Here is a 14,956-nt window from a genome sequence, read left to right on the forward strand (position 1 = left end):
TAGAACAGTGCCCACGGAATACATAAATCAAATACCCTTCTACAAAACCACCACCCCGAACAACAAAAAACAAATACCCTCTGCCACGTCCTGACCAAACAATACATGCATGTATCTAGCTAACCTTAGCTAGCTACAGCAACCGTTCTCTGTCATCAAGAGAGCTTGCTCTCTGATTTAATCTGACACATGCATCAGTCGATAATTATTTTATTTAAATGTTATAGCCTACCTGGATAATATTTTACAGTACCTTAGCTAGCCATTCTTGTAATAGAGAAATAGCTGCTGGTCCAAATTCAGCCACATTGGCTTGTTGAACGTCGACATATTGTACAGCAAAGTAAATGGACAAATTTAATTTCGCGATTACCGTACTACATGTAAAATAAGGCAAAACAAAACAGACAAACTGCAGATTGCTCTACGATTAGACAGGCCACTTGTTTCTATTTTCGATGCACCATCCTATTTCACTTATTAAATGAAGATACAATGCAGTAATCAATCACTAACAATGCCTATATATGAATGGGAGTAACAAAGATATTACACTGTGATAGTAATAGTGTCTTCTATTTGCCATTTCAGGGGCATTACAATGTAGTAGCAGGGCACTCAGAGTGCGCTCTGGGCGTTCGTAAATTCAGAGCGTTTCGCTCTGAGCTCAGAGCGCACACTGGACGCTCTGGCAGAGGAGTAGGGTTGATCCGAGCGTTCTAGGCTCACAACGGCAGTCAAGCACCCGAGCTAACTGGCTAAAGTTAGCTAGCTTGCTAGTAACTTCCAGAAAAAAATGAGAGAATACCTCACTCTGACCATTTTGCTCGCCCAATCAGAGCTGGTTAGGGGTTTTTCATGTTATCCAGAGCGTTGGAGACTAACGGTGCAGCTGGCAACAATTTAATTACGCTTTTTTACCGACGTTTAATGATACCGGCCATATTCGATGCGTGTTGAGGGTCAATTATTCTGCTCTCTGCCACGCTTAAACGGGAGTGCTCTGACTTCGGAGTAGACAGCCCTAAGATTGAAGCACGTTGATGTTGATGTCGCAATCATTCCGCGACAGTTGCCCAGCAACTGTTGCCCAGGGAACTTGTCAAACAAAACATTCCAGAAATTCGAATGGAGAGCCAGCTACAGTTGACTAGCTAGCTATTATTTGCTTCTAAAAAAAGGTGCATATTCCAGAAATATGTCGACCACTATGTATCCAACAGAAAGTATTTACAACCTTATTCCAAGGGAGGAGGTTAAAATAGAGAAACCACCAAGGTATGGCTGACTGAACTGCCTATAGCAAGCTAACGTAGCTAGCTAACAACGTAACTGTATGTAGGCTACATTGTAGCTAGCTAAATTTATTTGCACCGCACACAGCCGATGGCATTTTTACTGTACCCAGCTAGCCACATATATTTATTTAGCCTATGTTTCTGTGTATTAGGAATGTATGGAGATACTTTGCTGCCACAACCTGCACAATGAAAAAGACTGCACATGGCTTCTGACTCATGCCATGTTCTGTAATAATCTATCAATCTTGTCTTTTTTATTCCATTGTCAAGGTATGTGTCAACGTTTAGGGCACAAGTTAAGCATGAGAAAATGCTGAATAAGGCTACCAACAAGACTATGGGACCAGTAAAAGTAGACTTGCCCTCTCCAGAGAAATATCTGCTCAAGCACTCCAAGGAACCCAAACTTCCTGAAAGTAAGCAATAGGATGAGATTACATCTCAATATCACTTTGTTTGGAGGTCATTTCCTAACTCTGTGTCTATGTTGTTATACCCTTAGAGCAACCATTTTCATATTTGGATGATGAGACTTTCAAAAAACCACAAATACCTGCCAAAGCGGACAACCCACTTATGGGCATTCACACCCAAAAGGACTTTGTAAAGACAAACGCCTTTGAGAACATCATGGCAGTGCCAAAAAAGCCACAGCCTATCTATGCCGACACTAAAACTGGAGACAAACAGCTCCTGGAAAATTCAGGACTACTCCCAAAGTACATCAAGAAAAAGGTGAACTTATCATTACATATGCAAATACTGCTTTTGCTTTGTCTGTCAAGCAGATAGTGAATTTGTCCAATATTTTGATTGCTATTCAAAGAAAGATACTTATATGCTTATTGCACAAAGACACTCAAACTATTTGAACTGAACTGAAGAGGAGCCCAACATAACTATTTTCCCATTCCCTCCCTAGGACTTTGGAAAGACCCCTGAGTACTTGCAGCATCGCACTGAGGAGGTGAGGAGGGCTCAGGATGAGTATGACAGCTTTGTCAAGGAACACATGAGACAGGGCACCATGAAACAGCTCTCTGAGGATGAGCGAAACAACATCCTACAGGTAAACCACTTAGGTCCTTAGAACCAAGCCAATAGAATCTGACCTAGAATTATTCATAACGTTTCATTACATTCATGTATGTGTTTTAGTTGATTAGTCATTTAGATAAGATTCAATATTTGAACAATGTATCAAATGATGAATAGGCTTACAAAGCACCAGCATACATTCAAATTGAATGAATGGTGTGAGAGAAGTAAGATTTGTGTCTGTTAATTTTTGGAACACGGAAGGGCATTACGATAAAAAATATATATTTTATTTATGATTAAAAAATTATTATAATACAAAACATACACATACAAACAACAACATACAGACGCATACAAACATCCACAACATCACCCCTGCCCAGACCCAACTACTCACACCCCCATCTCCATGGCCTCAAACTGCATCATTTTGTTTCCTCCATCGCCCACTCACTTTCAACATTTGGATAATAAATAATTTGTATTTGTATTTATTATGGATCCCCATTCTTCCTGGGGTCCAGCAAAATTAAGGCAGTTTATACAATTTTAAAAACATTACAATACATTCACAGATTTCACAACACACTGTATGCCCTCAGGCCCCTACTCCACCACTACCACATATCTACAGTACTAAATCCATGTGTATGTATAGTGTGTATGTTATCGTGTGTGTGTGTGTGTGTGTGTGTGTGGGTGTGTGGGTGTGTGTGCCAATGTTTGTGTTGCTTCACAGTCCCCGCTGTTCCATAAGGTGTTTTTTAATCTTTTTGAAATCAAATTTTACTGCTTGCGTCAGTTACATGATGTGGAATAGAGTTCCATGTAGTAATTTGTGTTAACGAGGATTGGTTGATTTCCAGTTAAGTATACAGGTATCTCACTGCACCCTTATATGCCTTGTCTTGAAATATGCAGACAGACGGATTAAAAGTAAATGTACATTGTAATACTTCTGACAGCCAACTTTCTAACACCACCCATAACTTTTCGAAAAGGCATGTATTATTGAGCCATTGTTAGTTTTATACTTAAGACATGACTCTGCCGTTGTGGAGCAGAATTTGTGAATTTTGTCTTGTGTAATAAATTATATACCTTACATTAGTTTATACTGGATTAAGCATACATTTCTGTTAATTGTAATTTCGTTAGTTATGTTCCAACATTTCCTCCATCTTGTACTATTATCAGTTATTTAAGTCTTGGTTCCTGTCACGACTTTCGCCGAAGTCGGCCCCTCTCCTTGTTCGGGCGCTGTTCGGCGGTCGACGTCACCGGCTTACTAGTCACCACCGATCTATGTTTCCCGGTTCGTTTTGTTTTGTCTTAATTATACACACCTGTTTTCAATTCCCTGATTATGTTCCTTATTTAACCCTCTGGCTTCCCTTTTTGTCTTGTCTGTGATTGTTCATGTTTGGTGGTTGTTGGAGGTGTTTCTCCCAACCCTGTTATTTTGCTGTGGGAGAATTTTGATTGTGGTATTTGAGTAAACACGTTTGTTTGCACTTATCCCTGTGTCCTGCGCCTGACTCCGCTACTTCTCCAAACGAAAGCGTTACACACGTCCTGACCAGTAAAGGGGTTATTTGTTATTGTAGTTTGGTCAGGACGTGGCAGGGGGTGTTTGTTTTATGTGGTTCGGGGTTTGTTGGGATATGTATTTATGTAAGAGGGGTGTTTGTTTTATGTGTTCTGGGTTTTTTGGGTATTGTTCTATGTTTTGTATTTCTATGGTTTTTCTATGTTGTGTATTTCTTTGTTGGCCTGATATGGCTCTCAATCAGGAACAGCTGTACATCGTTGTTGCTGATTGGGAGTCATACTTAGGTAGCCCTTTTTTCCACCTGTCTTTTGTGGGAAGTTGTTTTTGCATTGCTGTGTGTAGCCTGCAAGACTGTTTGTCGTTCGTTTTCTTGTTTTTGTTACGTGTCTCTAATTAAGTAAATATGAGCGCTCAACCTGCTGCGCCTTGGTCTACTCCATACGACGACCGTTCCAGTAGTTTCTTTTTTTCTAAGAGATTGTCAGTTGGATAGGCTCTCTGCAAGATTTTATATATATTACCTATCATATGAATATCATTTTCTAACTCGAATAGGGTTCCCTCAAGATTGCTCAGATGTCCAAAAGATTTCAAAACTAAATTTCTTGGTATGAAACTTTGAAGTTGCATGTATTTGAAAATATCTACATTGGTCAGTCCAAAATTGCTTTTTAATTCTGTCATGGAAATAAATGTATTTTCATATTACCATGTCATTTATGCCATTAGTTTTCCATGTGGACCAATTTATCTGTGAATTCTGAAAAGCTATCCAAGGATTGTTCCATAGGGTTGTGTTTTTAGGAAGTGATATTGGTTATTGTAGAATACGTTTCATTTTCTTCCATATTGTTATAGTGTTCTTAACTATGAAGTTGTTAATGTTCTTAGCTTTATCCTTAGAAAATAGACACTTAAAACCACTCTCTAACTTAGGAAGATGTAAAACATTCCTTTTTATTCTATGAGTTTTATTTGCCCATATAAAGTCTCTTATGACCAACTATACTTTTTTAAGCTGTCTTTGGTGGGGTAATTAGTATTACCGAGAATAAATATTACGCTGACATACACAGGCTCATTGATAATTCATTGTTCCTGAGCAATAATGGAAAGCTCATCTCTTAGCCTGTGTGATTGATGGATCATCCTCTGTCCAGGGCTTGAAGATGAACTGGGGGGAGCTGCACCATCAGTACCAGGGACTCTCTGTTGTCACGGACACCACCCCTAAGAAGTACCGCAAGGAGCGTCTGGAGCTGGAGATGAAGCAGCTGGAGAGGGACATTGACCTCATCGAGAGATACAAGACTATCTACATCGCCAACAACTAACACACGACACCTCTTTTCTTTAGTGTCAAATGGCAAATGCATTGTAAACAGATATTCAGTGAAGAAAGAAACAACTGCCCTAAACGCTAGATGTGAAATTGTCTGGAAAATGGTCATATAACTCTCATTACCCCTGTCTAAGATTTCACTTTGTTTTGGAAAACTAAATAAATTCTGCACTATATTTGAAGATCTTTTGATGTTATTTAATCTCAAACACAACATGTCAGTATTTTATGTGCTGTTTTTGTTTATTTGTTCATTCACTGTGGTAAATGCGTTTTTTTGAAGGTCTGCTTCTAAGCTGTTTAAAGGCTAGGGTCTATTTTTCTCCACTTCCTGTCTGACTGATGTGCCCAAAGAAGCCAGCATATGCATATAATTGGTACCATTGGATAGAAAACACTTTGAAGTTTGTAGAAATGTTAAAATAATGTATGAGACTATAACACAATAGATATGGTAGGAGAAAATCCAAAGAAAAAACAACCAGAATGTTATTTTTTTGAGAGACCATGCTCTTCCAATGGAACGTATAGGGTTATATCCAAATCCAGCTCCCAGATTGCAATTCCTATGGCTTCCACTAGATGTCAACAGTCTTTGTTCAAGGTGTCAGACTTGTTTCTTTCCAAACGAGGAAGAATTTTGAGTTTCGGTACTGGGAGTCAGAGTTGGAAATCAGTCTGTGCGCGCTCAGCGAAGAGGACGTGCACCTGCTAATTTTGCTTTTCTATTGAACATACTTCTTTCCCTATAAAATATTATAATTTAATTACATTTTAGGGTACCTAAGGATTAAATGGAAACATATTTTGACTTGTTGAAACAAAGTTTAGCGATAGCTTTTTGGATTCCTTTCTCTGCATGTTGAACGAGTGGATTACTCAACTCGATGGCGCCAATTAAACTGACTTTTTGGGTTATAAAGAAGGATTTTATCTAACAAAACGACCATGCATGTTGTAGCTGGGACCCTTTGGATTGCAAATCAGAGGAAGATTTTCAAAAAGTAAGTGAATGTTTAATCGCTATTTGTGATTTTATGAAGCATGTGCTGGTTGAAAAATATTTTAATCTGGGGCGCCATCCTCAAACAATCGCATGTCATGCTTTCGCTGTAAAGCCTATTGTAAATCGGACAATGCATTTAGAGGAACAAGACTTTAAGCTTTTTAACCAAGTGAAGACACTTGTATGTACCTAAATGCTTAACCATCATTTTTATGATTATTTATTTGAATTGCGCGCCCTCCAATTTCACCGGAAGTTGTCGACAGGTGTCCCGCTGGCCTAGCCCTACTGTTACTACATGCTATGTTCATGATGTAATCCTTAAAGTTTGTTGTACAAGAGCCTAAATGAGCAAATACTTATCTGGTGCTTTTCCACATTTTCTTGACCCAAATTAGTCACTTTTCCTTTGTAGCAACTGTGCCTACAGGAAAACTACTACAGGATATCACATGCAGCTTATTATCCACCCCTGTGGATGTCTAATTGTCTATTCAGAAGGACTGTAATACAACAACCACCTGTTTTTAGTCACACTAATGACTTCAATATGACCACACAGCATGCTTGTCATGATGGCTAGTTTAGAGTTTCAGCCTAAAATTGCTCCAGGAATCTTTCCTTTAAAAGTGAAAAAGGTAAGGGACAGAATAAGAGAGTAAAGTTATCATTTAACAGGATTAACTTCAGAACTAAGCTTTTTTGAAACACCACATCACTATCATCTTGAATATAATTTTTTACGAAAAATACCTATTTTCTTCCCTCCCATTTAGTGGTTGTCTGCTGACTTCATCCTATGCCTCTGAATTTTTACTTCTACTGTCTGTCTGTTTGTCATTGGGGAAAACTATCATGGCAGAATGTATTCCATCCAGAGCCACGGGAATGGAAGGAGGAATTGTGGTAAATACAGTGAGCTCCAAAAGTATTGGGTCAGTGACCATTTTTGGGGGTTTTGGGTCTGTACTCCAGCACTTTGAAATGATACAATGACTATGAGGTTAAAGTGCAGACTGTCAGTTAAAATGTTTGTGTATTTTAATCCATATCGGGTGAACCATTTAGAAATTACAGCACTTCTTGTACATAGTCCCCCCCCATTTTTTAATAATGATCAATAAGAAAGTTACAGAGGCATAAATATCATACCCCCATATCATATTAACACTTACCACTTCTTTCCCCAATGCTACACATTCCTTTGTCTCATACCCTTCTGCACACTTCTCACACCTAGGAACCTCCCTCCTACACACTGCTGCCACATGCCCATAAGCTTGACACCTGTAACCGCGTACAACATAATGTACGCGGCACAAAAACGTATATATCCTAACAACACTTTGTCGGCCAAAGACTCAACATCAAAACTCAAAAGGACAGACAACGACTCTTCCGCTTCACCACTCATGCCACCCTGTCTGCGTCGCACCAAACGACGAGCATCACAAACACCGGGAACCTTCCCCTTCAGTTGATCAACTTTCACATTTACCGCTTCCCCAGTAATCACTCCTCTCAATTGCACACTTTCCTTCAGAGCAAAACAATTCACATTTCTTGTCCCCATTTGTTTAACATGGAGCACCTGGTCCTCCTGACTAGCAGAAACACAAACAATTATCACAAGCTCACTCCTGGTTACCTTCACCGATTCCACAGTACCCAACTCTTTTTTTTACCCACCCTGAAACCACAAATGGATCAGCCAAAAGGCAAGGATCCACTTTTTCAAGAATGTCACTTCTACTGTCACAAACTCATCTTTATCCTGACCCTTTGTGCTAGCCTCGGGCTCCAAGAACTTCACCACATCTAACACATCCGATACTTCACCCTCATTAACACCCATCGGAATGTAGCGCTCAGCAGTGCATCCCACTTGTAAAGCAGATGCTTCGTCTTGATGTTCTTTGTCAATAACTTCCAAGAAGATTTTCCATTTCTAACAAGCGCGCTCTTCCAACCACCATCCACAGACACTTTCTGAGGTACGACCGGAGTGCCTTGGGATTGTGTTGGCAGATTGCATCGAATTTAACCTGTCTGGGCTAGGGGGCAGTATTTTCACGGCCAGATGAAAAACGTACCCAATTTAAATAGGTTACTACTCTGGCCCAGAACTAGAATATGCATATTATTAGTAGATTTGGATAGAAAACACTCTGAAGTTTCTAAAACTGTTTGAATGGTGTCTGTGAGTATAACATAACTCATATGGCAGGCAAAAACCTGAGAAAAATCCAAGCAGGAAGTGAAAAGTCTGAGAATTGTAGTTCTTCTTTTGATTCTCTATCGAAGCTCCAGTGTCTGTGGGGTGACATTGCACTTCCTAAGGCTTCCATTGGCTGTCTAAAGCCTTCAGAAAGTGGTTTGAGCATTTTCCTGTCACTGGGCAGATAATAGGAGCTCAGTTACTGAGTGGTCTGCCTGGCAACAAAGGGATTGGATATGCTCAGTCCCGCGAGCACGCCCCTCCTTCTTTTTCTTCTTGAATGAATATGCTATTGCCCGGTTGGAATATTATCGCAATTTTACGTTAAAAATACCATAAAGATTGATTTTAAACAGCGTTTGACATGCTTCTAAGTACAGTAATGGAACATTTTGACTTTTCGTCTCTCGTTCCGCGCTCGCGTGTTATGCCTTTGGATAAGTGATCTGTACGCACGAACAAAACGGAGGTATGTGTACATAAATATGGATTATTTCGAACAAAAACAAAATTTATTGTGGAAGTAGCAGTCCTGGGAGTGCATTCTGACGAAGATCAGCAAAGGTAATACACTATTTCTAATACTAATTCTGAGTTTAGGTTGCCCCGAATTTGGCGGGTGTCTGAATAGCTCGCCGTGATGGCTGAGCTATGTACTCAGAATATTGAAAAATGTGCTTTCTCCGTAAAGCTATTTTAAAATCTGACACAGCGGTTGCATAAAGGAGTAGTCTATCTATAATTCTTAAAATAATTGCTATGTATTTTGTCAACGTTTATGATGAGTATTTTTGTAAATTGATGTGCACATTCACCGGACATTTTGGTGGGAATACATTTTCAGAATATCACGCGCCAATGTAAAATGCTGTTTTGTGATATAGATATGAACTTTATCGAACAAAACATACATGTATTGTGTAACATAATGTCCTAGGAGTGTCATCTGATGAAGATCGTCAAAGGTTAGTGCTTCATTTCGCTGTGTTTTGGGTTTTATTGACACATGTCTATAGGCTAGCAAATTTGATTTTAATTTTTTAATAGGACCTATTTGCTATTAGTAGGCTGATGCATACAGTATATAGTCTACCTTTCATAATATTTCCCCTAATGTTATTAGCCTATCTCCTCTTTCAATCTATGTTGCTTTATTCCTGCCTCGGTGTCAGTTAAATTAAATAAGGTTCATTGTCCTTATCTTCAGCATTCTAATGACATGCTTGAATAATATAGGACTAGAATTAGATGCAGACGGCTTTCACTTCTCTTCACAAAGATTGAATGGTTATGGGTCTGAATAAATAACTGCTCTAGCCTAGCGCGTTCACTCTTCTTTCAAACTACACGTGATCTGTTGGCTGCTCTATTTAACATTCTTCAAACAAGAGCTTGCGTCCTTCTTTGAATAGTCTATTGGTATAAGAAATGCAAAAAAAAATAAAAAAATCCAGCAAGCTATTCTAGTCTAGCTTTTCCTGCATGGGACTCCATGAACTGAGGAGCATTTTTTTTAGGAGAGGCTAGCGGAGCACAGGTGCATGTGGATTGTGCAAGAGACAGAGGCTATAAATTAGAAGCTTATTTTGCATAACCCCTTATTCATTATCTAACACTGCATTGAATGTATTACCTGAAAGAGTTAGGCTAGGACATACAGTATATATCTTGAAGAGGATTATCTAGTTTGGCTGCAATTTGAATGGCATTGATGGAGAGAGACTGCTCATGCATGCTCCGATTTAAAGAAATTATATTCTAGTGGTAGACTGTTTTCAAACTCTGCAGCTGCAATAAATAAAACAAATCTTTACAACAAAAGATATAGTGACCCCCAAAAGCCATATGGAGATGTGTAAATGTGATGCACATTCGGTCTTTATATTGCTGTAACATAGGCTATGCTGCAGCAAATGTAGGCCTACCTGTAACAAGAAAAAAGTTGCCATGATGAGTTAGATGATAGGTGAACTGCACTCCATACTGAGAAATTATGTTCTGTAGAGATTTCCATAGAAAACTACTTTGTGATGCTGTCACCAGGGGCACTGGTGAGTATAATATTACTGTTACTCTACACTCTTAAGATATAATATTAGGAATTGTAGTATATCATGTGGTTGTCTCTGTGAGGCCATGTGTGAAATATATCAGAGTTTAGTAGAACCATTTACTATAGCCTGGATTAAGTGAGAGTTGAATTAGGATTACAGTGTCACCCACTGTTGTTTAACACACACTGAAAGGAGATTGAGAAGAATTTATATTGGCATATTCATTAGAAAACACATTACACGCAGACTATCTAAATTAAAAGCCGGAGCACCATGGCACAGTCAAACCAGAATGAGGAGGAGCAATGAAGCCTGTCACGCCTGTTGAATATATGCTAAATAAATTTCCCGCTGTGGAATTTACATCAACTTTTAAGAAATGGCATGTCTGGACAGAAATGGCAGGAGAAAACAGATATCCACTGGATGGTTTATTCAACAAGACTAGGTTGGATTTAGTAAAGGAAATAATTCAGACAAGAAACATTTATGAAAAGAAGGGGAAGAAGAAAAGTATGCTTGTATCAGAAACTGTGATAGGAATGATGATGCTGGAAGGTCAGATCCTCATGAACAAGGCTACCGTGACCAAACTAAAGCTGGAGAAAACAATAGAGTGCAAGAGGAAAGAAATTAGTCAGGACCGGGGCAGAACAGGAGTACTCCCTACTGCCCCGCCGCTGTATGAGACTCAACCCAGAGGACCCCCGGGTGACTATACACAGATCTACCATCTCATACCACTGACAGAAGAAAATGGAGAAGCAACCACAATTATCCTCAAGGGGACTCTAATGAAGGAGGTGGATGACACAACAGCAGCAACAAGCGGCATGAGAAAACTAGAATTGGATGAAAAAAAGGAGGCACAGTTCCTGGAGGGAGGAATATGGTCCACCCAAACTCACTCCACAAAAAGGAACAGACTGGAAGACCATAGACATATGGCCGACCTGAACAAAAAAAATGAACTACTAAAGAAGCTAAACAAAATTACAAGGTACAACCATCCATGGGTGACCTATTCAGAGAGAAAGGGAAGAAAGAAAGAGAGAAGAAGGAAGACTGGAAAATAATAAGTTGTGTACATTACGACAAGAGAAAAGTTGATAGAAGATCTGTAGGTGCTAATTGCTGATAAGATTAGAGACAATGGACACAGATGATGTGAGCGAAAGTAAAAAGCTAAAAGAGGAGGCCAGACAAGCCACGGATATGGTAACACAATACCAGAGGGAGATAGAAGAGTGTGAAGAGGAACTGAGAGACTTAGGGAAAGATAGAGATGGAGAGACATTTTCCATGATGCCCTTTGTGTATCATATGGGTCCAGGGGGACAGGTGACTCAGGAATACAAGGCTTGGAGTTTTGGAGACCTGGAAACAGCAGTGAAAGGCGTGCCCAGGATCTCTAAAGGAGTGGATGGGTGGATACAGACTTTTGAGCATTTACACGGGCACAATGAAAACCTGTGCCTGGGGGACCTCAAGGTGCTGCTGGCAAGGATGATGACACCAGGGCAATTGGAGACACTGGTGTTGAGAGCCCGCATCGATGACGCCCCAACTGAAACAGTATTGCGTGAAGTCCGAGCACCCCTGTGGAGGACTCTAAGATATGAACATCCCACTGTAAGAGATATGACCAGACTAAGCCATGTAGCCCTTGACAAAAACATAGATTTTGCAAAATGGCTTGAACGGTTTAAAGCAATATGGAATGAGGAACTCGGAGAAAGATATCCCCAGAATGACACTGGAGAATGCATGTTCTATGATTATACTGCCAAGAATTGCCCTGAACCCATCAGAAAAAAAAGGTTGAAGATGAAATAGGATGGGACTAAAAGACTGGGGGAGAGAAAGAAGAATATCTCAGACACTTGCACAGATCGAGAAAGGAAGTGGTGGTTTTATTCACAATGTGATGGCTGCTCAAGTTGTTTCTACAGGCTCACCACAACCACAGGCTGCAGCTCCCCCACAGTCACATCAGTCACACCCCTGAACCTGGTGCCTGCAGGGTATGTGAGAAGAAGTACAGTAGACGGCACGTCAAAAAGTGATTGATGACCTATTTTATGTGTCACGTGGTTATGCCCATATATGTACATCCTGTCCTTCCGTTCTCACGCTATCGAGTGAATGCTTATGTAACCTGATAGTGCATCTGTTTATGGTAAAGCATGTGTTTGCATTAAAGCTGTCAATATGATTGATGGGTAGTGACCTTGTACAACTGTGGAATGTGTTTGAACATTTTAAAGAGTAGGGCACTGTTGTCGTTAGCTTATGGCCTGGCTGTTGTATATGAAACAGCAATTTCCGGGGGGGGGGGGTAGGGTATTGGTCAGTACAAGTAAACAGCTGTAAACACTACGAGCGACAAGACACCTCGAGAAATAAACCACAGAAGACTAAAGAAGAAAGGAAACAATTGTAGGTGTATTGTGTCCTTCGTGTCATGAACACAATGACAAAACAATCGAAGCCATTCTTTGTGAGGCCCCTGATTGTTTTAATGGTGTGGTGGATATGAGTGACGGACATATGGGTTCCATTTTCCAACCGGGCGATTCAACGGTGAAGATTCTCACAAACGGCTGCCTCAAAACCCCTTTCCAACCAAAAACGTGTTTTTCTCCTGCGTTGTGGATGAGAGAATGGCTTAAGATAAGGCTTGCTCTATGTCAGATCGAACAGGCCCTGAGGGGTACAACCCTCCCGGGGTACGCATTGGAAGAGGAAGTCTGCGGGCGAGATCATTTGAAAGCCATAAGAATCTCTTCAGTGGCATATAGTCCAGACTCCAAAGTGACAATTTTAGTAATTCAATAGTTTAAATGCGACCAAATCAGTTAGTTCATATGCTTTTTCAAAAGCCTGCACAGAGGTCAACTATTTTGTGCCTGTCTTTAGCATTAGATGGGGAGATTACTTTAAAGTCCTTGAAATGATGAAACATGTGGAAACTCTTTTCCAAAATCGTGAACATTTGCGTCGATCTGCGCTTCTGTCCTCAAGACATAATGGCATTGATGTATTAACATTTTAGAATAAAATAAAGGGTTAAAAAAATATATATATGTATTTATCTTCAATGAATGAAATCTCTTCCTAGGGCCCTATGTCTCTCTCTCTCTGTGTGTGTGTGTGTGTGTGTGTGTGTGTGTGTGTGTGTGTGTGTGTGTGTGTGTGTGTGTGTGTGTGTGTGTGTGTGTGTGTGTGTGTGTGTGTGTGTTGACAGGGATCTGTAGCGTCTGGGGTGAGCTAATGACCTCTGTCACGGCCCCAACATGTGGTTGAGTTTGGGAGGTCGTTCGGTTACAAGCAAAGAAAAATGCGGATAACATTATTTTCTAAGAAAGGAAGAATAATTATACAAATAAACATTTAAAGGATATAAATGGGATTTATGTATAAACATTTTAGAAGAAAATAAAGGGTTTTCAAAAAGAAAAATATATTTACCTTCAATGAATGACCGCTCTTCCTAGGGCCCTATGTATCTCTGTGTGTGTGTGTGTGTGTGTGTGTGTGTGTGTGTGTGTGTGTGTGTGTGTGTGTGTGTGTGTGTGTGTGTGTGTGTGTGTGTGTGTGTGTGTGTGTGTATAAGGTCTTTGAAACAACTGTCTGAAAACAGGAGGGTGTTGTGTCGGCCAAGGTCCTCATGACCTCTGAATCTCCAAAAGAATTGTAGGCATAACAAATGGGTGGTCAACAACAAAAACAAAATGTCAGAAAACTGTTTTTAATCGTTCTCAGGGTGTGTCATGGTGTGGTTGTCGCAATCAATCAGGCCAACCTCTTAAACAAAGAGGATACCTGTCCCCATACTACCCTATAAGCAGAGAGTCCTTACATTTTCTCATTTAGGACACAGTAGCTTTGCAGCTCTGTAGACAGAACAGCTAAAAGATAATCAGGGAATCCTTTATCCACCCATGGAGAATTTTGACGGTGAGTTAAATTACATTATAATGAATGCTTTTTATATCTAAATATGCCTGTTTATCAACATGAATATATTGTTTATTATAAAAGGAATGTCTTTTAATACGGTATTATATAATCATATATGTTTATATATTGAATGAGAGGGGTTATTGATACATGTTTAATTTATTTGTTAAACGAGAATGGACTAGGGTTTACATTGGGGGTTACCCAAAAATGTTTAGGATAAAACCTAGAGTATACGTATCGGTTTACCCCCCTAAATGTTTAGGATAAACATATTTATCAGGCTGTTATATATCAATCACTGATACCATCTAATGGATCAAGGTCACCACCTAGTGGTTGTTCAGTTACATAACCAAACATTACATGACTTTTTCATTTTTAGATGTTGCTTGTTGAATGTAGCTAAAATGTTAGCATAATAACATAGATAAATATATATACTTTATCATATTTACCACCTGCACACCCATTTTGTC

General features: G+C 39.7%; 1 protein-coding gene across 1 annotated transcript; it reads left to right on the forward strand.

Annotated features, from left to right (window-relative positions):
• Positions 1–790: 790 nt before the first annotated feature.
• Positions 791–5,418, forward strand: LOC115155071 (enkurin). The gene is made up of 5 exons (XM_029701861.1): positions 791–1,278; positions 1,572–1,717; positions 1,804–2,036; positions 2,224–2,370; positions 5,055–5,418. The coding sequence occupies exons 1-5, from the start codon at positions 1,199–1,201 to the stop codon at positions 5,226–5,228; spliced, it is 780 nt and encodes a 259-aa protein (XP_029557721.1). The 5' UTR covers positions 791–1,198; the 3' UTR covers positions 5,229–5,418.
• The last annotated feature ends 9,538 nt before the right edge of the window (positions 5,419–14,956 follow it).

The sequence above is a fragment of the Salmo trutta genome, chromosome 2 (assembly GCF_901001165.1).
Source record: "Salmo trutta chromosome 2, fSalTru1.1, whole genome shotgun sequence".
NCBI lineage: Eukaryota > Metazoa > Chordata > Actinopteri > Salmoniformes > Salmonidae > Salmo > Salmo trutta.

What these genes read in the sequence shown, in the direction of transcription:
- LOC115155071 (XM_029701861.1), top strand. Translation starts at nt 1,199, where the DNA reads ATGTCGACCACTATGTATCCAACAGAAAGTATTTACAACCTTATTCCA. An exon ending in AAAATAGAGAAACCACCAAG is followed by an intron (nt 1,279 to 1,571) that starts GTATGGCTGACT and finishes TCCATTGTCAAG; the next exon opens with GTATGTGTCAACGTTTAGGG. An exon ending in GGAACCCAAACTTCCTGAAA is followed by an intron (nt 1,718 to 1,803) that starts GTAAGCAATAGG and finishes TTATACCCTTAG; the next exon opens with AGCAACCATTTTCATATTTG.